General features: G+C 53.4%; 1 protein-coding gene across 3 annotated transcripts in view; it reads left to right on the top strand.

Annotated features, from left to right (window-relative positions):
• SLC6A6 (solute carrier family 6 member 6) overlaps nucleotides 1-26,802 on the top strand; it is an 87,808-nt gene that overhangs the window by 26,125 nt on the left and 34,881 nt on the right. For 2 of the 3 annotated variants that reach the window (XM_027042727.2, XM_053218894.1), the window contains 3 exons: nucleotides 17,147-17,389; nucleotides 19,285-19,419; nucleotides 20,802-21,036. In XM_027042727.2, coding sequence (XP_026898528.1) covers nucleotides 17,161-17,389; nucleotides 19,285-19,419; nucleotides 20,802-21,036 — 599 coding nt within the window. In that variant the 5' untranslated portion in view covers nucleotides 17,147-17,160. Of the gene's footprint in view, nucleotides 1-17,146; nucleotides 17,390-19,284; nucleotides 19,420-20,801; nucleotides 21,041-26,802 lie in introns of those variants that run through there. The other variant, XM_027042729.2, reaches the window with a different exon arrangement.

The following is a 26,802-nucleotide window of genomic DNA, read 5'->3' on the forward strand; positions in this document are numbered from 1 at the left end:
AGGGGATGGGACACTGCAGGAGGGTCAGGGTGAGAGGAGCTCAGAGGAGGTGGGGGCAGGGATGATGCTCTTTGGACTCCGTCCTTTTCCTCCATCCACTTATTGTTAGCCACACCCGCAGGTTTTAGCCACCTAATTGCTCTAGGTAGTATGAATTGAAATGGTTAACAGTTCTTCCTGGCCCGAGGGGGCCCGTATTTAGTCATCCCAGCACGTATACATAATTAAATGGGAAGGTCCTTGTAAAGCATTTAGCACAAAGCCTCAGCGATGTGGATGTTTTTGTTACTGCCATTTTTAAAAAATGTATTTGTTTATTTAGAGAGAGAGAGAGATTGGGAGAGAGAGGGAGAGCAGGGCAGGGGCAGGGAGAGGGGAAGAGAGAGAATCACAAGCAGGCTCTGCGCTGTCAGCATGGAGCCCGACGCAGGGCTCAAACTCAAGAACTGTGAGATCATGACCTGAGCTGAAATCAAGAGTCAGACGCTCAACTGCCTAAGCCACCCAGGCGCCCCTGTTACTGCACTTTTGGAATTGAGACTGGCCCAGTACCCATGATAGGGGCCCCCTCGGGAGACCCAGATCCTAATCCTAGCTGGTTCATTTGCAGAATGACATCCCCACCTCCTGCTGGCCTCAGTTTCCTCTGGTGTCAGGTGCAGAGGGGGACTTGCTGGTGTCAAAGGTCCTAGTCAGGAGATGCCCCAGGGCCCAGTGGTTGAGGACCCAGGATTCTGGAAGTGCCTGTGCCTCTCTGAGCCTCAGATGGGGTGAGATTCCTTATCTCATAGGGTGGTTGGTAAGGACTGGGTAAAAGTACTGCCCCCAAGTGCCAGGCGCTGAGCTGGGCATATGCAGGGTCACTCAACCCAGGGAGTTCTGGAACTGGTGTGCAGTTGGAGGATTTTCCATACTTTTCAGGCGTTTAGAGTGTGCTTCTTGTTCTGTGAGAGTCTCTGAAAATGTTATGAAGTCTTACTACCTTTGCATTGATTATAGGAGAAAAGCAAGCAGCAATAATCAGTGAGAAGTGATCTAAGCAAATAAAAGTATTTAACATGATTAAAAAGTTACTAACCAACTTGGGGCACCTCGTGGCTCAGTCAGTTAAGCGTCCGACTTCAGCTCAGGTCATGATCTCACAGTTCGTGAGTTCGAGCCCTGAACTGGGCTCCACAGTGGCGGTGCTGAGCCTGCCTCTCTCTCTGCCCCTTCCTGGTGTTCTCTCTCTCTCTCTCTCTCTCTCTCTCATTCTCTCTCTCTCTCCCTCTCAAATATAAATAAACTTAAACAAAACTTAAAGTAGAAAATGAAAAATTACTAGCAGCTAGAATTATATCAAATGCCCAACATAGTGCCAGCTACAACTATTTTTTGTTTCCAGGACGTAAGAACAGCTGGAATTCGAACAATAGGTTGCCATGGCAATGATACACCTGGGTCCTCCTCATTGGCTGCCTCTAGGGAGGAGGCCCACCCTCTGTCCTAGAGCATCCTCTGACTGTGGGAGGAAGAAACTAGGATTACAGCTGAGCAATCTGTTCTGCCACGAGATGGACCGGGGATGGTCAGGGAAGGCTTCCTGGAGGAAGTATTTGAGGATCAAGAAGAGCAGGGATGTGCATTTCAGGGCCTGAAATGGCCTGTGAAAATGCACCCACTGAGCTGTGAGAGCCCAGGGCTTCCCAGGCACTAATGTAGAGAGACAGTAAGTTCTATGACAAAGGACCCTCCTCTGGCTTTAATTCTGCTAGGGACATTCCCAATCGGTGGCATTTTTCTGGAGTATGCAGTCTCTGGGTACCTGGGCTGTGTTGGAAGGGGCATTGTGACCTCAGCAGATTTTCTGAGGTCCATAGCCAGCGTGCTGGGCATCTTTTATACTCTCTCAGGCTTCATGAGAAGCCCGGTTTCCCAGTGTCTGGGGGAAGTCCACCTGCGTTCCTGTCTGCTTACAGGGCCTCTGTCCCCTTACAGAACCTTCCTGAGCTGCCTTCTGTGATTCAAGCCTGTGAGGTCCCCAACAGCTGCAGTTACCTAGGAAACGGTGTCCAGGGAGTCCACCCAGGAGAGGGAGCAGATGCTCTGACCTGAGTGGTCCTTCAGGGGGCCTGGTGGGAACAAGAATCAATGCCTGCAGGAGCCTCTTGGCCCCTGGACTGACGGGAAGTAGGTTGCCGGGTAAACAGGCAGGGCCTTCTCTTGGAGTCAAAGACCTTTGTGGGATTTGTGCATGTCCTGGGTCTGGGTAAGAGCTCCCTAAATAAGCTGGTCCTAGGCTTCCAAATAGTAGGAGCAGGCAAGGCAACCAGAGGCCTAGAACCTGAGTTGAAACACTAGAGACCAAAGCTCTTATGCCTAGGCCTCAATTTCCCCACCTGTAAAACGGGCATGTTAGACCAGATGATGGTATTGAATTTCATGAACTAGTACACATTCAAAAAAACAATTGGGGTTGAAGACTGGAGTGGCCCATCCTTCTTGGGCTGGCAAACTTTTTGCCATAATTGCTGTGGTCTTGCCTTCTTACTAGCAGGCAGTTGCCTAAGATTCGCTCCAGCATGAATAATGTTTGCCCTCACGCACAACATCTTAATGTGCACCTATCTGGGCACCTGGCCCCGTACTTAGTGATTTACCTGCATCAGCTCACGTGATCACCCCTCTGCCCTGAGAGGATGATGCCATTATTGGTCACCTTTTACAGATGAGGAAACAGACCCAGTAGGGCTGCCCAGGGTCCCACAGCAGAGCCTTGGAGCTTCCTGGAAAGCCCCCTTCCCTTTTCAAGCCTCAGTCTCCTCTGTAAACTGGGCATTGGCGTCCGGGGCTGATCTGTCATTTGTTAATGGCCACTTAAGGGGTCTCAGGTACCCAGGGATTTCTAGCGAGGACCTTTGGGGTTTTGAGGCCCCTGGCAGTTGAGGGGGTTGTGGAATCTGATTTCTGTAGCTGCAGCCCAAGGTCCGCAGCTGTGCCTACCAGGAAGGAGGGAGGCTGCCTGGCCACTCTGCTCCAGTAGCTGGTCTGCATTTCCACCATGGACTGTTGGGTCCGCTCTGCAGCCCATTTCCCCGGCAGCGCCTGCCGCACACATTTTGTCTGCTCTCAAGGTCGGGCCCCAGGCCCTGTAACTTCCACGTCCCCCGCCGCCCGTGGGCCAGAGGGGTACCGACACCACCTCGTGTGCTGGCCTGGCCGCCGGCTCCTCTGGGCATCTTCTGCCTGTCTGTGGGCAGCTGCCTGAGCTGCTCTCCCGACCCTACTCCGAGGCTAGGGACAGGAGGTGACACGTTTCCGCATCTGTGCTCAGATCCCCAGGGAGCCACCAGCCCACAGGACCTACATCGTCCTACTCAGCGAGTGTACTGAGAGTGTCCCCCAGGGACACTGGTTCCCCCCCACTGTGGAAGAGGAATGGAAGAGGAGGCAGGGGCGTTAGGGTGATGCCCCGCGTCTCAGAACTGGCCGGCCTGCCTTTGAGCCCTGGTCCTGGCTCTGCGAGGTGATCTGTCAGGTGTCCAGCAGACCTGGCACACAGGACGTGCCCCGCAGGACCTTGGCTGTGAGTCCAGGCTGTCACTGGTCTCAGGAAGAATATGCCTGCATTTGGTCATTGTCCTGATAGCTCATGTTTTGTTCTGGCAGAGTCATCTGTACATATTAGCTCATTTAATCTCTCAGCAACCCGAAGAGGTAGGTACTATTACTGTCCTCATTCTACATTTGAGGAAACTGGGGTGCTGACAGGTGTATCTGTGGTGTGTATTTTCTTCTGGTGGACAGGTTGCCTTTGCAGAAGGAGAGGTGGCTGTGTGTGTGTCTGTGTGTGTGTGTGTGTGTGTGTGTGTGCACCTGCGCGTGGGACAGATGGTTGGGATACCACCCTTGCAAGCTGTCAGGGTCTGCTGGTCACCTGGTAGAAACCACAGCCCAGAGAGGGGCAGGTCTTGCCTTGGTCAAGCAGTGGCCACTGGCCCAGCCAGGGCCTCACCAGGGTCTCCTGGGTCCTTGCCTGCGTTTGTTCCTTGGGTTTGGAGAGCTGGCATGTTAGGGACAGGTGCTTCTCCTGTTGGAAAGGCCCCACCCATTGCCTCCACTTTAGGGAAAAAGTGACCCCCTGTGCCAGGGTGACAGGTGCGGGGAGGGGTTCCCAGGTCTCAGGTGATGTGCCCTACACTCTGCGTCTCTTTGGAGATGCTGACTGAGGCCTGCTCTGCTGGATTTTGCCCCCTGGGTGCTTGTCCCTCCAGGACCCCTACTCCACCAGCTCCCTGCCCCAGGAGCCCCAGATAATCCACCTGCCAGCCCCAACCTTTATTTCTCAAACGCCTTTTAACTTAAGAAGCCAGTAGAGGGAGTATTGCCTTGTCCTGGGTTCAAATTCTGTCACTTGCTCACTGGGTAACCTTGGCTCCACCATGTTTCATCTCTGAGCTTCAGTTTTCTTATCTGTAAAATGGGGACAAAAGTGCCCGTCCCCCGGGAGTACTGTAAGGAGCAGTGGCAAAAGGGAGTAGGAGAGCCTCTGGCAAACTATCATGGCAAACCATGTCTGGGCACATGGTTACAGGGTAGTCCCTGGACTCAACTGGGGCTGGCAGACGTGAAAGCCAGCCAGGCCTGGACCCCAGATGCTCATAGTCTGGCAGGGGAGACCGACAGACCATGGGCACACACGTGTGCACAGCTATGCACACTCGCATGCAGTTTCATCAGCCAGTAATAGTCTCTTTCATCGGTTGATTTTGTTTTACATGTTACCAAGCACCTCCCAGTTTGTTAGCACCCACTATGCCTAACCTCACCCGGTTCTACTATTCACTCGGGGGGGGGGGGGTCTAATATCCTTGAAGATTCAGTTAGGAGGTCTGGGGAGGGGCCAGGCATCTGCATTTTCAGTCAGAGCCCCAGGCCGTGCTGAGGTTCAGGCACCTGGGATCTTCTAGCAACTCTGCTCAGGGGCCCAGAGACTTCAGTACGGGACGGTTTTACAGATTAGGGGGCCCGCTTTACAGATGAAGAAACTGAGCTTTTCCAAGGAGAACTTTGAACTCTGTCTAGGGTGTCACAGTCTGAGCAAGAGCCCAGAACCAGGTGCATGGTGTGGTGACACAAGTCAGAGGAGGCAAGGGGAAAGAGCGGGGTGGACAGGAAGGGCTTCCTGGAGGAGGTGACTCTCGGGCCAGGTCTTCAGGGTGGGTGGGATCTACCTAAACATAAGAGAACTCACGGGCTCTCAAAGTGCAGGATTGAATGGGATAATGATGGAGAAAACAAGGAGGTCCTGGGACTCAGGCAGGACCAGAGGAGAGATAAGGTGGGGACTGGGGACAAGGGCAATGTCAAGTGTAAGGAGCTTTGGGTTCCTGATGGGGAAATACAGTGATTATTCTCCAAGCAGCCGGGAGCCACCAGTGATAGTTCTCGAGCTGAGGGCGACGTGGTGGGCAGTGGGGGTTGCTGTTGCATGGTTGGCAACAGGCTTGGCTGAGCTAGTGGGCACGCCTCTAGGGAGTTTCCAGTGGATGAGGTGGCCTCATTTTGTGTCACTGCATGGGTGGCTGGCTGTGAGGAGGCAGCGCCACATCCCCTACACGGTGCTCTCGGTGAACAGCACTGGGGGCACGAAAGGTTGAGAAGGTTAGAGGGTGCCTGGGGGTTGCCCTGGGAGACGGTATGCATAATTGAGAAATGTGCATCCTCCCTTGAGCCCCCCCCCATCCCTGGTATGGATTTTAATGCTGAGCTTTTCTTCTAGCTGAATGCTGACTGCTTTGGGCACCACCTTGGAGCCCTGGAAGTTGCCACGGCTGCTGTGCCAACAGCCGCCAACCTGACGGAATTAGATCTGAGGCGGTCCACGTGGGTTTGGAATAAGAGCGGGCTGGGATAATCCCACCTCCTTCTGGCCTCACTTTCTCCTTTGAAACGAGGTCCCCTGAGCTCTGATGGCGCATCTGTGAAAGAGGCTGGTGGCTCCTGTTGATCTGCTGTGTGTCTGGGGCCTCGGTTTGCTCATCCCAAAAGTGGGCTTGCACGCGCATGTGCCACTACTCTAAGGCCCCATTTGGAGCCTCCCAGTTTTCGTGCAGGATCCACTGGGATCCTCTAGTACCCGGTGAACCTTTAGGAGACCAAGGAGAATTCACTTCAGAGTCCCTTTTTGGAAGATGCTCAGAGAACATGTTGTTTAACGAAAATTGATTTCCTGAAGATTTCGGGCTCATCTATCAAAAGAGGGCAAAGCTCTGCAGGGGTTTGACCACTTGCGGGGAATTGTGCTCATATGCTGGGAACACACCCCCTCTGTCTAGCAGAGGCTGTGTATGGCCCATTCTTCCTCTGTCAACAGCCCTGCCTGTGTCCTAAACATCTGCTATTGTTTGCTCTCTCACCCTAGTTGAGGACCCCCCCCCCCCCCGCCCTGCTACACATAGCTACAATGAAGAAGATATTTACTCCTATGCTGAGTGTCCCCAGAGTTGTGAGCCCTAAAGGTTCCATCCGACAAATATTTATAGTGCCGGGCCTCATACTGGGTGTCAGGAAGCTGGCCCTGGGTAAGCAGACAATTTTGATATGGGCTGGTAAGCATGGGAACAGAGGTGGTGTGGCCCACGGAGCCCAAGGGAGGCATTGGAGGGCCATTGTCCCAAGGGATCATCTGAGGCTTGCTTGTACCATACTTGGGGAACAGCGTGCCAGGCTAGGGGAACAGAATGAGCCAAGGCATGGAGGTGTGAGAAAGCCTAAGATGTGTGTGGTTCAGGAGCCCCTGGGGATCTCAGGTGGGCTGTGGGTGGTGGACGCCAACCGGAAGTTGACTTCCAGATAAACGGAGAAAATTCCAGGCAGCAAGTCCCTTTGCTCCGAGACGGCACAGGCACCGGGGCACTGGCAGCAGACATTGCTAGCTGATCGCCACCTCTGTCTTGCTAAATCTCAAGCTGCTTCGTTCCCCGGGCACCAAACTCTCCTTGAGCTAAATTTCTAAGTGAGGGTGAGGTTTGGGTGCAGCTAGGAAGGAAGAAGGTCCTTCCTCATTGAGTAGAGACGTGTTTAAAAGAGGAACAGGGACCTTGTTTACAAACATTTACTGAGCTAGGAGTCTTCACACACTGTAGATGGGATATTATGCCCATCTTACAGACGATAACACTGAGGCTTAGAGAGGTGACTTCCCAAGGCTGTTCCGCAGAGGGTTCTTTGACTGTTTCCATGGAGATGTGACTTCCGGCCGAGCCCGGGTGAGGGAGTTGGAGGTGGCTGGCTCTGAGTGGGTGTTGGGCCACAGACGTGCCCTTAGCTAGCTAGCCTTGTCGCTGAGATCCTGTCGCTCTCCAGTTTCTATAGAGCTAGGGAGGGGTAGCCCTGTTTGCTTTCCACAAGCAGTGAGAGGAGGGCAGCTTTAGGGTTCTTATAGCTTTAAAGGGGAAGTTTGCGGAAATGGAAACTGAGCTTTTCTTGTTTCTCATGTCTCTTTTTTTGTGGCCTCCAGAAATAATCCTGGGTTCTACAGAGCCTGCCTCAGGATCATGGTAGACCCTACCCCACCCCCACTTCCGGCAAAACCAGGCTGAGGGCTGGGGTGGTGGGGAAGCTGACGGGAGAGTGACAGGCTGTGGCTGGTGAGTCAGTGCCAGGAGACCGTTGCCTGCTGACTCACTGCCCTGTGCACCAAAACAGGCCCCTGAGCGCCCCCGTTAGACGCCATGGCGGCCCTCCTCTGTCTCCCTGCTTTCTCTCCTTTAGCTAAGCTTTAGTTCTGGCGGTGTATGCTCAAAATTGACCTAAGTGGCATTTGGGGTCTGAGCCCGCTGCGACAGAATCCGTGAGACTGGACTGTTCCCGGATACTCGCCTTTCCCCAGGAGTCCAGGTCCAGCTAGGCTGTGTGGGGCCCAACCCGGAGGGTGTCCCAGGCACCTGCTCCTTGAAGCTCCTCTCATTCACCCTTGACCAGATGCACGACTCCTGTCCTCCTTGCAGAATAATGTTTGTGTTACTTTGACAAAACGAGTCCCTCCCCTCCGTCTCTGGACATTAGCACCTTGAGGGCAGGGAGGTGACCTCGTATCCCCCTGCAGTGGCCCTGGGCCAGCAGTGTAAGTAGGTGCTCAGTTAGCATGGGACATTTGGGGCTTTTCCGCCCCACTGCCCCAGGTAAGTGCCTGCTTGGCAGGGGTTAGTCACTTGTCTCAGATTATATAGCATCAGAGGCTGACCCTCTTCTTCCCAAACCCGTGGGCTTCACCCTTGTTGAGGTCCGGACTCAACTCACAAGAACATTTTCTTCTCTGTGGCACTGGTGTTGTGACCCTTGGCCAAGGGGAAGGAGTTCTGGCCACCCATTCTTGGGTGATCCCTCTTCATAAAGAGCAGCAGTCGTCTTCAGCCAGTCCTGCAGGTATTTGGCACAGGATGAGGGGGCTGGCTGGGTGGCTCCGGGGTGTCGGGGATAAAGGACCCAGGTTCTAAAGGCCCCCACTCGTAGTAGCTTACAGGGAAAAGCCCAGCATGAGCCCTTGAATCCCTTCCCAGAGTGGAAAGGAGGGGTCAGGCAGTCAGGGACAAGCAGGGGCTGTGGAGCCACACGGTTGAGTCCCCACTGAGCACAAAATTCTCCAGGGGCTGCCACCAGCCTCTGGATAAACCCAGCTTTTAATCCTGGCCTCCGGACATGGCCTCGTCTCTAGGTCACCCTATCCCCAGTTTCCCTTTGTTCTCTGTCTCACACTGGCCTTCTCTCTTTTCCTTTACCATGCCCTGTGTGGCCCTCTTTGGAGCACGCCATTCCCTGCTCTGAGAACACCATTTCCCCAGATGTTTGCCATGCAGACCTCAGTTTTGGTGTAGTTGAAAGCATGGACCCCAAAACCCATTGCCTGGGTTCAGATCCCAGCTGTGTGCCTTTAGGCAAGTGACGTCGCTTCTCTGGGCCTCATTGCTTCATCCAGGCTGCTGAGAGGAATAAATGCATTGGTGCCTGGAAGGTCCCTGAAAGGTCCCTGAAAGGTCTCTGAAAGCTCAGTGAGCGTCTGCCGTTATGAAACCTTACTCCTCGGAGGGGCCTCACTGACTCCTGTGTCCCTGTCCCTTACGCCTCATCCTGCTTGGCTGTCTTCTACATGCTGGTCCTGGTTGTAAATATTGATCTCCCCTTCTGGAACGTCAGCTCCTCAGGACTCACCTCCATGCCCCCAGTTCCTAGAGCAGTGCCTGGCACCCAGTACGGTAGGTTCTCAGGAAGTGCTTACTCAGCAGTCACTGCCTGCCGGGGTTACCCTTGCTCTGTTTTGTCCCTGGACTTCTGAGATGCAGAGGGGCAGTACTTGGCCTGCATGACCCAGTGGAACTAGAACTAGACCCAGCCTCTTGGCCCCTGGTCCACTGCCCTTTCCCCTGACTCAGTGGCCTGCTTGGCTGGTGCCTGGGGGCTGCGCCGGCCATCCTGCCCCCACCCCTCAGCCCCTCCCTTGGCCCGGCCTCCTGCCTCTCCCCCACCTAGTACCCTCCCCCTCACTCCCATGCAGCTTGCATGCTTTCTTTTTTGTTCTTCTCTGTTGACCGCCTGTGGTTCTTTGGGCTTTGGGTCAGTGCTTGCCACCTCTAAGGAGATAAGAAAAATATTTGGACCCGGTCCCCGGAACTCTCACCTGTAAACATTTTTTGAGGAGAAGAGGACAAGGTGGCTGTGCATTGGGCCCACATCCTGCCTGCCACCAGTGTTGTCCCAGAGGCCTGTTCTCTGTAAAACCTGTTCCCTCTCACCCACTTTTTCCTCTGCAAATCACAGAGCCAGAGGTATGACTTGTTCTGGTAGGTCCCTGTCCAGAGGTCACCTCGTCTCTGGGTGGTGTGGAGTCAGGATCTGGGGTCAAATCCTAACCTACTGCCTCATGACTGTGTGACCTGGGCCTGACCTTCCCCTTCCCTAAGCTTCAGCATCCTGATCTGTGAAAGGGGAGCCTCTGTGAAGCTCGGGGAGAGGTAGACACTTAACGTAGGTTGAGGGCTAATAATGAGCCAGGCAAGGTGCTCTCAATGGAAATGAGGGGTCTCTGAGGGTGGACCTGAGTTTTTGTGGGGTGGGGGGTTTCCAGCTCTACCAGGGAAGGGGAGAACTTGCCCGCAGACAATGAACCCCAGGTAGATTAACAAGCCCTGTCCCCAGAGATGTCATGCTAAACACAATTCCCCAAACGGAATTCACTTTCACTAGGACCAGAATGCGGTCGCTCATTGTTCAGCTTTGTTCCGGGCAAAACAATGCCAGACTTCCTGGATGACCTCACCAGGGGAGCCGTTGGGCCGGTGAGGCTGGGCTGGTCAGCATCTCCAGGCAAGCCTGCCCCCTGCCCTGCCCTTTGCTGTGGCCACCTCAGGTGACCTGGGGTAATGGCGTAAGCAAAGAAGGCAAACCATATTTGTATTTGGGCCGTGGCATGTTTTAGAAATTAGAAAATGTATATGCAGCAGCTGGAGCTGAGGAGAGCAGCCCATCCGGTTTGCCGCAAGCCCTACTCCTCCCCGAAGCCTCCCTGCCTCCCCACCAAACTCTGTCTTTCGCGGCCAGGTCCTTGTAGGCTGTTGAGATTGTCACATGAGTTATCCTGAGATACAGACAGATAAACAAGACAGAAGGATGCAGACCACGTGATTTAGTCAAATGATTACATCTTTTAAAGGTGCACCTTTTCCTGAAAAACAAAAACAAAAGTCTTTCTCTGAGTAACTTCTACTTTCTTTTAAAAAATAGCTACCCTTAAGGTCTTGGGTTAAATAGCACTCTTGACACACCTCGTGTTTTTGTTTTTGTTTGTTTGGTTGGTTTGGGGTGCTTAATTTTCTTAAAAAATGTTTATTTATTTATTTAGAGAGGGAGAGAAGAGAGAGAGCAAGGGAGGGCAGAGGGAGAGAAGGAGAGAGAGAATCCCAAGCAGGGTCTGTGCTGTCAGCTCAGAGTCCGACCCAGGGCTCGATCCCATGAACTGTGAGATCATGACTCGAATTGAAACCAAGAGTCAGACGCTTAACGACTGAGCCACCCAGGTGCCCTGGTTTTTGTTTTTTGTTTTTTGTGCTTAGGTTTCAAATGCTTCCTAGGGTCAGGAGGGTACCTAAGGAGCATGGCCGTGGCAGACATTACTAATTGATCCCAGCCCTGCTACTCACTGAACCTGTCCTTTGCCTGGAATCTGTGGACACAGTGCTTTGAAGGAGCCCCTTCAGACTTATCAGAGAAGTCTGGGAGGCTCTCCCTGCCTGCTGGAGGAAGGCTCTGGTCCAGGGTGCCGTGTGTCCTGGCTGTCAATGCCACTTCATGAGCCTGTCCAGCCCTTCCCTATGGCCCTGGGCAGTGACTGCTCCCCAGGTCCCCGGGCCCTGCCCCATCTGTGTCCTGTGGCTCCTTGCTTCCCTGTTGGCCCTCCCATACTACCCTGATGTGTCCAGTCCAGCGGCTTGGAGTGGACTTAAAGGCACCAGGCCTGATTTCACTTGGTCACCTTGCAGGTGATCCCAGATGGCCAAGTGCTTGAGAACATGGGACAGAGGCTGAAGCAGACCTGCGAGCCGTTTGAAGCCTCCGCGGCTGTTTTACTTGCCGTGTGATTCTGGATGGGTGACTTCACCTCTCCAGGCCTTGTCAGCAAAATGGCTCCCATAGAGGGGGTTAACTGAGAAAATGCTTGCAAAGCACTTAGCACACTGCTAAATAAACGTGTGTGTAGTCAATGCTTCATAAATGCAGCTTGCTTTTTTTTTCTTTTCAAAACACTCAGGATATGATGCCTGCCACACAGTATTAATAAAATTCCAGTGTGGTCAGCTGTTTTCTTCAGTAATAGCTAATATTTATTAATCACTTAGCATGTAAGAGACCCTGTGCTGAACATTTTACAGGCATCGTCCTACTTAATCCCTAGGAGGGGAGTTCTTATAGCCAATGAGGCACAGAGAGGTTGTTACCTGCTCTAGGTCACGCAGCTGGATCGTAGCCTCAGTGAGCCCAGAACCCTGGCTCTGGAGTGGACAGGGGAACGGGAGGAGAGGATAAAGCCTTACCCCAGAATGCTTAATTCCACAGTGAGCCTAACAGGACGTTGCTATTTTTCTACCTCTAAGAGGGGGTCTCTTCTGGGATTCTAGGTGCTGCTTGCCTCACCCCCAGAGGCTTGCTGAGAAACACTCACTATCCAGAGATGGATCTCAGGGGCTGTGTGCCTCTGAGTGGGTGGAAGGGCTTCTAAAGAGGAAACAGCAAACTGCCCTCTTATTTTGAAAACCTGATAGAACCTCACTGATTGGTTAAGTCAGTGACAATGAGAGATTGAAGTCCTCGTTCTCTTCCAGAGAGCCTTGTGGGATTGTTTTTTGTGTTTTTTTTTTACGGGAAACGTTTCAAGTTCTGCTGGGGAAGGGTGAGAACTTCTCGGGCAAGGGCTTGCTCTCCCCCACAGCCTTGGACTGAAGCGGCAGGTGCTGGGGAAGGCAGCCACCGCGGTGTCTGCAGCTTGATTCGAGGTCCAGCTGGCTGGCACCTGGGCACCTGGGGCCAGAGGGGTTGGGAGGGCATGGGAGGTGGGCAGGACACCCAGTTCCCACTGTGTCCTGCTATACATCTGGCCTTTTTCCTCTGGCCTCAGCATCTTCATCTGCAAACAGGGCAGAGGTCTCCTCCTTCTAAGCTTTGCTCCAGTGCCTCAGGCATTGGGCAGGTGGAGGTGGGAATTCTGGCTTCCGGCTTCTGTGTGCATAGCCCCAAGCAGGCCACTCATTCTCTCACGTGAGCTTCAACTTCCTTCATGGGTAAAACAGGACTAGAAATCCCTTCCCTTCCACAGTAAGGCTGTTTGAGGAGTAAATAGACCACTAGTTACTGACAGCTCAGCACAAAGTGTAAGTACCAAAATTCTACTGGGTTTAAATGGGGGAGAAGCAAAGGAACATTTGATAAATCCACGGCATCGCTGGCACCAGGTCGAATCTGTCCGTGGACATGCCAGAGCTGACCAGGTGATCTGTAAGTCGGTCTTCAGGCACAGCCAGTTCTGGCCTTGACCCCTGCAACAGAGACAAGGAGAATTTAAGCTGGGCAAGGAGGGAGACTTAATCCTGGAGCCTCTGTGTCAGAGCTGATTCTAATGCCGATTCTAATCACTTGTAGCTGTAATAACCAAAGAGGAAGCTCTTAAAATGGGGAATTATGTATCACGGCTACAAAATAGCCCTGGGCCTGGGGCCAAGGAAAACAGCTTTTGGCAGCCAGCAGGCTGCTGGAATGCCTAGGAGGGGGCTTGTTCCTAAGTGCTCACTGCACTGTGGGGAGGGTGTTGTGGGGTGACAGGTGGGAATTACTGGGCCTCCAGGAGTCTGCAGAGATGGATGGAAGTATTGCAGGGAAGGTGTTGTCTGAGATTGGGCTGGGCCGGGGGAGGGATTGGCGGCAGAGCTGAAAGTTCGGCGCATGCGTTACGGTTACTGTCACTACCGGGTGTATGACCTCAGGAGTGTCGCTTGGCCTCCCCGGGTCTCGCCGATCTCCCCTTGAGTAGAACCAAGGCCTTGCATACCCCAAGGTCAAGGTGGACCCAATAATAATTGTGGCGGTAACAACAGTAACGCAGCCGCTCCTGTGTAAGGAGTACTTGCTACTTGCCACTACGGTTCTAAGTACTTTCCATGCGTTCCTCTCCTCCCCTGTGGAGTCTCCACAATATCCCTATGAGCTGGGCGTGATTATCCCCACATTACAAGTGAGGCCACGAAAGACTGGAGAGGTTGAGCAACTTGTCCGAGGACACCCAGCCAGGAAACGGCTGTCAGCTTCTAGGCCGGGGCTCATACTCCAGTTCCTCCAGGGGTCGGGTCGCCACCAGAGGGCTTGAAGCAGCCGTGTAGGGAGCCTGAAGCTGAGGAGTGGGATGAGCGAAAGAGTGTCGCAAGGAGAAGGGAGAATGGGGAGATGGCGCCTAGGCTGTTGTGAGGAGTCTGTGTTTTCTCCTAGGAGTAATGAAGTATGTTCTGGTCTGCTGTGCTCTATACGTTGCCCTCAGCAGCTGCGCTGAGAACGGTTTGGGGAGCTGGGACAGTGTAGCAGCAGGGAGACCTGGGAGGAGGCTGCTGCAGATGCCCAGGCAAGAGCTGTCAGGGCCCCTGAGCACCGCGGTTGCCATGGCAACGGAGAGATGTGGGTGGATGCCAGGAATGTACAGGAGGCGGAAGCCAAGGGTCTTGCTGCAATGGGCTTTTACAGGCACGGGGCTGGTCAGACACCACAGAAGGGCTTGGAATGAGCCCCCTGAGCGGGAGGTGGGATGCCTGCACCTGGGCCTGGCCTCATCAGGGCATGAGTAGGTCTTGGACGAGGTCACAGACTGTGGCTTGGTGGCAGGGAGCCAGAGGCAGGGCAACCGGCTGGTGTGTTCCTGAAGGGCAGGTGGGCTTGTATTCGTGGCAGCCGTGGGTGAGACAGGTGACGTAACAGAAGAACACGTCCCTGGATGTGCTTTTGGGATGAGGAGACCGGAAACCCCCGTGGTGCCAGACACGTGACAGGCCCCAGCTGTGCCCCATTCAAGCCCCGCCCACATCCTGGCTCAGCCACGGGTGCTGGGTGCTGGGAAGACAGGGTCCTGAGGGGAGAAGGGGCTGGAGGTCTCACCTCATGGGAAACAGGAACCTGGAGCAGAGGGTCTCGGGGAACTTGTTGCTGCCCCCCACCCCCACGTTTCTGCAGGGTCCTCTGAGTGCCAGCCTGGCAAGTGGGTTTGGGGACCTGGGGGGCAGAGCTAGGACTCTCAGGGTAGCACAGGGAAGCTGCCCCGGCTCCTAGTATCCTACTGGGGCAGAACTTTCGCCGTTCCCAGCTGCCTGTGCGAACAGAAGCTGGCCACCTCCCCCCTCCGCCTGGCTGACCTTGTGAAGTGCCTCGTAGCCCCGAGATCCAAGGAGAGCCTGAAAGGGCGGAACCGACCCTCTTGGTGAGGAGGTTCAGGGGTCATTCCCTGAAAAACATCTTCACTAGGAGGGACTTGAGTCCCACATCCTCCAATTATGCTCCCATCCAGCCAGCCCACAATGGGCTGCTCAGATAACCATCGGGGGCTGCACAAATTAATGCTAGAACAATGCTGGCCGCTGGGGCTATTTTTACAGTAGCCATACGCCTGGCCGAACCCCCACGTTGCCCCGAGGGAGCAGGGCAAAGAAAGGCTGTGCGGATGCCGCCACCAGTCTGCGCTCCAGGAGACAGAGGAAGGGCTCAGCGAGCGCCCGGCGGCTCCAGGAAGCCTTTTCTTGGTCTGCTCATGGCCAGATAGCGAAACAATCGGGGTCCCCCACCCCGAGCCAGGGAGAGGAAGGAGGCGTGGGGGAAATGGGGGTTCTGTTGTGCTTTTGTGCCTCTCCTCCTCAGAGCACGGCCCCTGTGGGTCTGTCTGCTGGGGCCAGGCCAGGGCATCCTCTGTGCACACCCCAGGTCCTCAGGCAGCCCCCAACTCACCCTGCCCAGACCGCCACCCATGCCAGACGGAGACACTCGCTGGCATCAGAGCTGGGACGTGGCAACAGCTGCTTGAAGACCCCACTCTGGGGACCATTTACACATCCGTTCTTACCTGGCGACCTCCTGCACTCCAGGTTTTGGGCACAGCAGTAGATAAGGCAGGTCTTTGTCGCCATGAAGCCTGTGTTCTTGTCAAGGTGGAGACAGTTAACAAGGAAGCAAGGGCTTGAGCAAGACATTGTCAGGTACGTAGTGCTAAGCACTTTGCTAAGGCAGACTCAGATCCCCACTAGAGATGTCCTGTGAGCCAGGTGGCAAGCGGGCCAGGGTGTGCTCGGGTGAGCGGGCCACATCTGGTCCAGCCAATTGTTCCCTTGAGGAATGTGAACCCAAAGAGGCCTGATGACCTTCACATGTTTTAAGAAAACCTAGAAATCTTGACTTCTCTCGGTTATTTCCATGTTGGCCATCCATTTGGATCCCAGGCTGTTTGGCTATGAGTTGGTCACACTTTTTATTCTGCTCAGGGAGGGGTGGGTAGGCCCCCTAAGTCTGGCTCCCCCAGCTCAGCTGCCTTCCGTGGCCATCCGCCGGGTGGGGGTAAACCCTCAAAGGCACCCTCTCACCCTGGGCTGGGACTCGCGGTGCTCTTCCCTCAAAGCCAAGCTGGCAGCAGTGGGTAGGGCTCAGGGACCTGGGAAGTAGAGAAAGATGTTCTTTCCTGGCTGGTGGCAGACTTCCTCTAGAGTGGGCTCGAAGCCGGGGTGGGCTGAGTGTGATCCTGAACAGCTTCTGGGGACTTGGAGATTGGACCTCATCTGGGGTCTCCCATTGCTGAACCCAACAGGGAGTCAGAGGGCAAGAGAGCCTGGATGGCGCAGGGGTTAGAGCAAGCCAGAGTGGCTAGAGAGGGATGGGCAAATGGACATTAGCCCCTGTTCTTCCGTTAGCCCCACAGTGTGCCGCAGAGATGTGACTGGTTAATGAACTGCAAACCTGTTTCATAAACATCTGTTTTCCATACTTTGATGGAAACCTCGTTTTTCAAATACTGTGTCCATTCCGGCTTGAAACTCCATTCCGTATTCATTTATGTTTAGTCATTCTTTCTTTTTCGAATCTGCTTTTTCAAAGCTGGGAATGAGAACCTCCTATGGCCAGGCACTGTGCTGGGTCTTGAATGAAATGGGAGCCATCATTCTCTAGGCAAATCTGAAATTTGAGACAGTGTCTGTTCATTTCTAGCAAATGCAGGCAGGCTGTTATCGGGAAGTTACCTTGGATTTGCCCGGCGTGTGTCTTATTTTGTGGAGATGATGCCAGCGTTGGGGTGGCTTCTCTGCCTCCAGGTGCAGAACGAAGCATGACATTGGGGGACGACAAACATGGGATTCCCGTGCTTCTGTTCAGCAGGTGCCTGGGGAACCTGTCAGTTCCTGAGTCTTGAGGTCCCTGATCACCTAGGGGGTCCAAATCACTCAGGACAGAGCAGTGGATAGACAGGGGATGTCAGGCCCCCTGCCACTGGCCTGGGTGGATCAGAGCCAGCTCATGGGTGAGAAAGGAGAGCATGTGCCGAAGACAAACAGGCCATCCCTTACTGAGCACACGTTGTCTTCTGTTTTGTCTCCTACAGAAATCAAGGAGGATATGGCCACCAAGGAGAAACTGCAGTGTTTGAAAGACTTTCACAAAGACATCTTGAAACCATCCCCGGGGAAGAGCCCAGGCACGCGGCCCGAAGATGAGGCAGAGGGGAAGCCCCCTCAGAGGGAGAAGTGGTCCAGCAAGATCGACTTTGTGCTCTCTGTGGCTGGTGGCTTCGTTGGCTTGGGCAACGTCTGGCGTTTCCCGTACCTCTGCTACAAAAATGGTGGAGGTAAGCCTGGACTGGGCACAGAGTGGCATTGGAGGAGAGGGTGGGGCCGGACCACGGGGTTCTCTCCATGCCCCACTTTCCCAGGCCCCCAGCCTGGACCTCCCCTGGGTCAGCCTGCTACCTCCCACCCCATCTCAGAGGCAAGAAATGAGCACAACTGGGAGTCAGGTGATATTCTGTCAGGGTCTTGCTGGGCAACCTCAAGTAAGTCCTTTACCATCTCTCTCTCGGGAGGTGATGAGGCCAGACCCATATGACCCAGGCCTCAGGCATTCACATGGCCCCTTCATAAATCCCCCCATATCTATGTGCCTTTGCTTTGCCTTTTCTTTTCCTTTTTTTTTTCTTAAAGTTTATTTATTTATTTCGAGAGAGAGAGAGAGAGAAAGAATCCCAAGCGGGCTCTGTGCCGTCAGCATGGAGCCCAATGTGGGATTCGAACCCACAAACCGTGAGATCATCACCTGAGCGAAAGTCAGACGCTTAACCCACTGAGCCACCCACGCACCCCTGCTTTGGCTTTTTCTAACTTAATCCAAATGTACTTCAAAAGCAGACTTTGTTCCCACCCCCATAAATGGAAAACCAGTATTATTTGCCGCGATGGAAAGGTATCCAAGAAAAGAAATTCGGTGAATTTATTCTAAAATATATTCTTTTTTAAATAAAAATTTTGCTCCCATTTCCTTGAGATACAATTGACACGTGACATTTATTAGCTTAAGGTATATGACATAATGCACTGATACATGTGTATATTGCTAAATGATCTCCACAGTAACTCCAGTGACCATCCATCCCCCCACGTAGTTAGACATTTTTTTCTTGGGTTGAGGACTTCAGATTTCTTCTCGCAGCAACTTTGAAATACGCAGTACGGGACTGTTAACTACCGTTGTTGTGCTGTACGTTGTGTCCCCAGAGCTTAGACCTTGAATCTGTATCTTTCAACCACCTTTGAAGATAATTTTTTTTAATGTAAATGGGTGTTCGGCCAGTTGGCTGGTTTGGGTTTTTTGGTTCAGGGTTTTGGTGTGTTTTTTGGTTTTTTGGGTTTTTTTCAACCTGCTGCTGCTCAGAGGATTCTGAGCTAGAATCCTCTCTTGTCGGAGGTATCACAGTCGGGCAGCACGTGATGGAGACCTTCTCCCTGGTGCAAGGAGAGGGCTTATGGAACACTGGGCAGGGATGAATTGCTCAGCGCCCAGGACGGCCTGCAATCAGAGGCTTGCTTGGCAGCAGGTGGCTTGCCGCCCAAGTTAGGAGAACCACCTTTTGGGAAATTCTGCCTTAGATCCTGGTTTCTTAACCTTTTGTAGGTCTCAGGCGCCTTTGGGACTCTGATGAGTGCCCTAGACGCTCCCCAGAACAAAGCACATACACATAGACCCAAGTTGCCCACAGTTTCAAAGGGTTTATGGACCCGCCGAAGCCATTAGTGGATGCCAGGTAGGAACCCTCGCCCTGGCTCTTACCCCCAGCTGGAGACTCCTACCTCTTGCTTCTCATCACTGCACCCTTCGTAGCCGGTTCTTCTCAGCTTCCTGCCCTGGGCGGGCCTGGGGAAGGATGGGCGAAGGCTTCAGTGAGGAGGTCGTGTTCGAGATGGACGGATGTGGGGAAGGCAGGCAGGTCGTTGGCACAGCTTAAGCAAAGGCTTGGAGGCTTTGAAAAGCACCTGGTGGGTTTGAAGCAGGTGAGAAGGCACACTGGAAAGGTGATGCCCCCTGGACAGGTGGGCAAGGCCCGGAGAATTTTCAACCAGGTCCAAGAGTTTGGCCTTTATCCCTCATGCCCCTCCCTCATTCTCCTGGATTCCATTGGCCGGAAGGGCTTGGGAGTGGCCCCTGTGGCAGCCACAGTCTGACCCTCATCCCACTTTGCTCTGTCTGCAGGTGCGTTTCTCATACCATATTTTATTTTCCTGTTTGGCGGCGGCCTGCCTGTGTTTTTCCTGGAGGTAATCATAGGCCAGTACACCTCTGAAGGGGGCATCACCTGCTGGGAAAAGATCTGCCCCTTGTTCTCCGGTGAGTATGGGACAAAGGTCACCCGGGGCCTGGCGTTCATTGGGTCAGCAAATTTTTATTGAGCACCTACTATTTGCGAGGTACATTGGAGCCTCATGCAAGCCCACTTGGCACTGTGCCTGATGCACGGTGGCAGGCAGTTGGTGCGTTATTCCTGTGATGCTGCGGCCCGCGGTGGCTGCCCAATACATATGAGCGGTTCCCACCTCTCTGCGCTGTCGAAGCATCCGTATGTAGCAGCTGCTCAGCCGTATAATGCAGAAGATAAGCACTCAAATTCAGGAGCTGTATGATGTCATGTCCTATGTCCTCCTCTTGCTCGAACTCTTGTGACTCTAAGAAAGTCCCTTAATCGCCTCATGCCTCAGTTTCTTCATCTGTAAAATGGAAATAGTATGCTTACTTTCATAGGGTTACTGTGAAGACAAAATGACATTGCTACGTAAAAGTGTCTTGTATACGTACTAAGCACCAAATTAATGGTAACTTTATTATTATTATTATAACATTTACTCCTATGCCTAATACCTATTATGCATTTATAAAATAATCACTGTTATGATTATAATTGGCAGGGGTGGGAGGATGTGTGAGTCCATTCATTCATCTGTATAAACCTATCCATCCATCCATCCAGTAAACTTTCTTCCATTAGTCAATTAGACCAGCCTTCCGTCTACCCATCTACTCATCCCCTTATTCATCCATCCATTCATCTACCTAACCTTCCAACCAGCCACCATCCATACATCCTTCCAACATATTGAACATCCATCTATCAACCCAAGATCTATCCATTCAGCTGTCTATCCAACCAAACATCTATCCATCTACTCATCTATGTATCCAGCCATATATTCATTGCTCTACCCATCCTCTATCCATCCTTCCATTCATCCTGCTTATCAGACCATCCATTCTTTCACCCATCCACCCATCCATCCGGCCATCCATTCATCCTATAAATATTTGCTGGTCATTAGGTTTTTAAAAAATTTTTTTAATGGTTATTTATTTTTGAGACAGAGAGAGAGAGAGAGAGAGAGAGAGAGAGTGTGTGTGTGTGTGTGTGTGTGTGTGTGTGTGTGTGTGTGAGTGGGGGGAGGGGCAGCGAGAGAGGGAGACACAGATTTGGAAGCAGGCTCCAGGCTCCAAGCTGTCAGCACAGAGTCAGACACAGGGCTCAAACTCACGAACCGCAAGATCATGACCTGGGCCGGCGTCAGAAGCTTAACCAATTGATCCACCCAGGTGCCCCTATTTGCTGGTCATTATTGAAGGGCCTGTCTGGGCCCCAGCCCTGGGGATACTGAAGTTGAATAGGTGCCCATGGTGGGTCTGGCCCCCCTCCTGATTCTCATCTTGATTGCCCACACCCACAGGCATTGGCTATGCCTCCATCGTGATCGTGTCCCTCCTGAATATATACTACGTCATCATCCTGGCCTGGGCCACATACTATCTGTTCCAGTCCTTCCAGTCGGAGCTGCCCTGGGCACACTGTAACCACAGCTGGAACACGCCGCAGTGCATGGAAGACACTATGCGCAAGAACAAGAGCCTGTGGGCCACCCTCAACACCAACAACTTCACCTCGCCCGTCACCGAGTTCTGGGAGTAAGGCCAGCCTCACTGAAGGCAGGAGGGAGGAGGGCATGGGTTGGGGGCTGGACGACAGCCTACTCCCTCATCTTCTCCCCAGGGATGTGGGAGTCACTGTCTTGGGATGGATGGTGGGGGAAGGAGGGTGCAGATTTGGACATCAATCCATGCCTTTGGTCTCAGACAGGCCTGGAACCGAATCCCAGTTCCGCCATTTTACTGGCTGTTTGACCTTCGGCAAGTCACTGCCCCTTTCTGAGCCTCAGTTTCTTTAACTGTCAAATGAGGGGAATGAATCATTCCTCCACCCGTATGCAGGTATATGTACTTCTGTTGTCTGAAAATGATGTAGTTTTCTTAATGCATTTTCGGAAAAAATGTATAGTTAGCACATCAAACCTGTTATCGCGTAGAGAAAAATGCATGTATGAAGCTGAAGTAGTTACTCAAGCGGAAACGTGAATAGATAGAGCAAGAAAATATGTATTGGCTAGCTTTTGCTGTATAACAATCACCCCCAAATTTGGTAGCTTTAAACAACCACCATTTATTTGGCTCATGGTTCTGCTCATTGGCAGTTTGGGCTGAGCTTGGCTGGGCAGTTCTTCTGGTCTTTGCTGGGCTCCTTCATGGGTAGGTCAGCTGCAGGATCTCAGGATAGCTCTTTTGGGGATTAGCTGGCTATTGGCTGGGGTGCCAGGGGCAATGGGTCCATATGGGTCCATCATGCAGCTGGCTAGCCTGAGCCTGGGCCTGTTTACAGGAGGCTCAGTGTTTCCAAAACAACGAATGGGAAAGCCCCAGCACAGGACCTCTTTTCAAGCCTCTGCTCCATTTTCATTAATGTCCCATTGGCCAAAGAAAGCCACAGGCTAACCCAGATTCAAGAGGTAGGAGCTAGGCCCTGTCTCTTCAGGAGAGGAGTGGAGAGCTGTGGGCGTTTTTATGGTTTACCACAATGTAGTCAGCACCTACAGGAATACAGACAGCGGACAGACAGCAGAAAGGCAGAATGTGGAAACCTGAAGTTTGGGCACCTCTTTGCTGATGTCCGAGGGAGTCCTGTGAACCCAGTGTTTGGAGGCCAATCAAAAATGGACTTGTGCGTCATTTTCCACTAAACTTGGGGTTTGGCACCTTGGTATGATCCTGATGGTCCTGAAAATGACTGAGATAAGTCTTCACCTGGAGGGTGAGAGCCAGGGGCAGGAGACATCAGTAAGGAAGGGGGTGATCCCTCATCATCATGAGATGTTACTCCTCTTTGTGTGCAGCTTTGGGGTTTCCAAGGGTCTTCCCCGCTCTTAGAAGCTGGCCCAGGAACAGGTCCACAGAAGAGGGGGTTGCCTGCTGACCAGTCCCAGCCATGCGTTAGGGCTAGGGCCCGGAAATCCTAGGCAAGATAGGGTCAGGTGGCCCACTCTCAGGTTGTCCATTCCCTGTCGTGACATGTGAGCCTTCGGTCTGTGCTCACAAGGCCCTAGGCCTGCTTGGACAAGGGCTCTCTGTGTGTACATATTTTCCACTTGTAGACAGAGAGGGCATTACAAGCATATTCGTCACCCACTCCACACCACCCCCACCAGACAGCTGAGTTTATAGACAAAGAAATGCAGGCACCATGAACTTCTCACTTGAGTGGGGCCCGAAACCACAGCCTTGTGTGCTCTCGGCTGTTCCTGGCACAGCCTGACCACACGCGGCCTGCCCCACCCAGGAAACTGGTGCCCAACCAGCCACTTGGATACCTGCTGGGACCTCATTGCCTCGGGCACGGATTGGCTGCCTGGGTTCGAACCCTCGATCTGCCGGTCCTAGCTTGGACAGGTGCTTTTTCCTCTCTGGGCCCCAGTGTTCTCCCCTGTGCTTGGGGAGATCATAGCACTGCCCTTCCAGGGATGTAGGGCTGCCCTTAACTGATTGAGACTGTGCACAGCTCTGAGTCTCACTCAGAGACACAGACTGTGAGACTGTGCAGCTTCTCAGAGTGAGACTGAGCTCTGAGAAGCTGCTTGAGAAATGTGGGCCATTTTAATTTATTGAGTGTCCTCTTAGTGGATAAAACTGCCCTCTAGGGGCATTTGGAACTCAAGTGATCTGCCCTTCAGAGGGACTAAGAGTGGCCCCTTCTAAAATTCCCGTATGCACCACCCCTCCCCCCAAATTGCAAAGGGACTGTCCTCCTTCCCCCTCTCTGCTAGCGTAGACGTGAGGGCTCTTGGGAAGGACTCATAAGAGCAATGAGGTCCTCAGGGTGTCTGGTTTTTCCCATGCCTTCTCACGTGCCCGTCCCCCACACCCGGCCCTCCTGTGGGTTCTAAGGCTCCTGCCTTCCAGAATCCCCATCCTGAGTGCCCAAGCTGCCCTTCCTGGCCTGGAAGCCACGGAGACAGGATTTATCTTCAGAAATGTCCAGAGCCCGCAGGCGGCTTCCGAAGGCCCACGTGATGCGGATGGACTTGCTCCGCCCACAGAGCACCGGCCACCTGCCGGGTGCTTACCTTCCACTCCAGCCTTTGGGTCCCAGCAGAGCTTTGTGAGCCCACCTGAATGTCTCCAAGTGGCTTACCCTCTTTTGGAACCCTGGGGAGGACTGGGGTCCACAGAACAGGAGCCTGGAATGCAGGCTTAGTCGAGAAGACCTGGCCGGCCACCTGCACGAGCAGAGGCTGGGGCCAGTGAGTGGGGCCGGGGGCTTCAGTGCAGTGTAGCCCTGGGCCAGGTGCTAAGGGTGAGAAGGGCCCGGCTCCCAGCCTTCTAGAGCCTCCCTTCTCCTGCACATGGAAGAGGGGGGAGGAAAGAGAACTAACGGCTCCAGTGAGCACTGTGCCGGACACTTGCCCCTCTCACTGCATTTCATCTTTGGAGAGGCGCTTCGAGGAGGGAAGTCGTAGGATTCATCCCAAACCCCTGCCCACCTCAAAGCTCCCATCCAGTTCGCAGGTGCTCTTGGCTCTCCCTTTCAAGTATATCCAGAGTCTGACCCCTCTCCCCACTTGCACTCCTCCCCACCCGGCATGGGAGTCCCTTCATCACTCTCCCAGACCCCAGCGCTGGACTCTCCTCTCCCTGCCTTACCCTTGTGTCTCTGCAGTCAACTGTGAATCCAAATGTGGCATTTCTCAGCCCAGAACCCTCTCCTGGCTTTTGCGATACTGTGATCTCACTCAGCCCGGGGGGATTAAGTGAGAATGTTTCAACACAGTGAGTGCCCACCGAGTGCCGATTCTTCTCACTGATTGCTTGTCTGCATCCACTTGGCTTTGTAGCCCAGAGCAGCAAGGTAGCCACCCCTCTCTGGCCTAGTTTCCTCAATTGCAAGTGGAAAGGCCATATGAGCTGGGCTTTGAGGCGTGAATAGGAGCTCCCTAGGCTGGAAAGGAGAGAGAAAAGACGTTCCGGGTGGAAGGAACAGCCCATGAAGAGGCATGCCATTCTGAACACACACAAGTGTTTGGGAGTAGTAAAGTCACCAGTTTGGCCGGAGTGTAGGACGCATGGGGCCAGGAGAAGGTTTGAGGCTCTGAATGTTAGCCCGGTAAGTTTGAGCTTTGTTCTCTAGGAGGGGGAGCCATAGAAGGTATACGAGAAGGGGAGCGACATGAGTGAATATGTTTTGGACACTGCTCAAGGAACACAGTAGTGGGAGAGAGACTAGGGCATATATGAAGCACCAACTATAGACAGGGCCTCACAGGGTTCAGGCATCAGTGGGTCTGGAAATCCCTTCTGTGATTTCCCCTGAAAATAGCCACCAGCCCTACAGTGACCAGCTCTGTGGCTTCCATTAGGAGAGGCTTGCTGGGGCATCATGGAGGTATCCGTGACTGGTACCAGCTGACTCTCAAAAGGCTGGTCTCCATGTCCCTCGAGCTAAAGCCCGGCCCCAGCCATCGTTTCCCTCCACGTCTCTCACCTGCAGCAGACGCATAGGTCTTCGAGGTGACCTTGCCTTCAGCAAACGATGCCTGATGAGAGCTGCCTAGGAATCAAGATAAGAAGGCACTGTGAAAGCTGAGACTTCCTTATGGGCCCTGGACAGGGAAGGAACTTGCCGAACATCCCTGCCAGCTGCCCCTCCCCCTCCAGTTTTACTAGAGGAGGTCATCGGGAGCAGGGAGGCTGACTCTGGCCACCACGCATCCCAGCTGCAGCACCCCAGGGCAGTGACCTCACCTCTCTAAACCTTGGAGATAGCATGGTTTCAACACCTTCACAGTCTGGCTTTATTTAAAGAGCTAAGACAAGGGATATGCTAAGGACAGGGCCTCCAGTCACGGCTCCTTGGGGATGACACTGAGGACCAGAGAGGTTAAGTGACGCAGGGAGCTAGACAGGCAGCAGAGCTCCCAGACCTCACCTCTGCCACCAGACGCCACCTGCAGTGTCTGGGTCCCCACCAGCCGCAAGCCCATGGTCACAGGTAAAATTGTGCCGTATGTGTTTGCGTGACCCACTCTCAGGTTGCGTGGGGTCTTCTCTTGGCCTGGACCCCCCACGCCCACCCTGTCTGCAATGCCAAAGCACCACTGTCGGCAGGAGCTGGTGAGATGTGCCCTTGCAGACCCCTGTGACAGCCACCTGGGCCCCTGGGACATTCATTTCACACTGGCTGTGAATTATAATTGGACTCTGAGTTGCTCTGTGATGGAAAACAGAGCTTCTGCCCCCGCTTAACCTTGTCCTGCATGTCTCTGCTCTGGGGTCCTCTTCTGTCTGTCCCAAGGGTCCTGCTTCACCCCAGCCCTGGAAGCCAGGCGGGGCCAGATCTGGCCTAATGCCCTCCATCAGGCCGGAGCCATGCCTTCCTCCCTGGTTCCTCCCGAGCCCCCCGGGAGCTCAGCACGTATCATTAGGCTTTATTAGAATCAAAGAAATGAGTCATATTTGCAAACAAGCCGTGCTCAGCCAATCTTCCCCTGCAGCTGTCGGAAGGAGGAGGCGGTGGAGAGAGCCTTGTGTGGCCCCATGCTCAGGGAGGACGGGCTCTTTTATAATTGTTGCCTCCGCCAGTCTCCAGGGAAGAGCCATGGCCAATAAATGGCTGGCCGGCAGTCAAAAGGAAACGATTTGGCCCACTCGGAGGACGTATTTACATCTCTGAGTGCTGGCTGGACGGCAGCGGGGCGGCCGACTCAAAACAGACGTCCAGGCGATTCTTTTTTGGATCCCACCCTGGCATGAATCATTACTATTCTTGGACAAGAATGCAGCTCACCTCTGGGCCTCCTCCCTCTGTATGAGAGATGCAGGGAAGCCTGGGATGCTGGGGGCCCTCGCGAAGGGCAGCGTAGGACCTGGTACACAGGGGGCTGGTCCCCAGGGCAGGCCCAGGGTTGATTTTTAGCTGGGTAATTTCAGGTGAATTCCTGAACCTCTCTGAGCCTCAGTTTCCCCATCAACCAACTGGGTATGATTAATTTACTCAGTTAATGTCTGTTGGACACCCACTATGTGCCAGGCACTGCTCTGGGTCCAGCAGTGATCAGACACAGGCCCTGCCTCCATGGACGTGTCATTGCAGTAAGACAGCCAGACATTACACAGATAACACAAATATGATTGCAGTATAAAAGTGATGATCCATGATGAAAAATAAAACCGGGGCGGGAGGAGAGTGACCAGGGATGCTATTTTCATACGATGGACAGGAGTGGCTGCCCCAGTGAAGTAACATTTGAACAGAAACCTGAAGCAGGGAGGGCGTTGGCATGTCTTGTAACACGTGGCTGGGAAAACAACCAGTTCAAAGGTCCTGAGGCAGGAATGTGCTCAATCTAT

Source organism: Acinonyx jubatus, chromosome A2, assembly GCF_027475565.1.
Source record: "Acinonyx jubatus isolate Ajub_Pintada_27869175 chromosome A2, VMU_Ajub_asm_v1.0, whole genome shotgun sequence".
Taxonomy (NCBI): Eukaryota; Metazoa; Chordata; class Mammalia; order Carnivora; family Felidae; genus Acinonyx; species Acinonyx jubatus.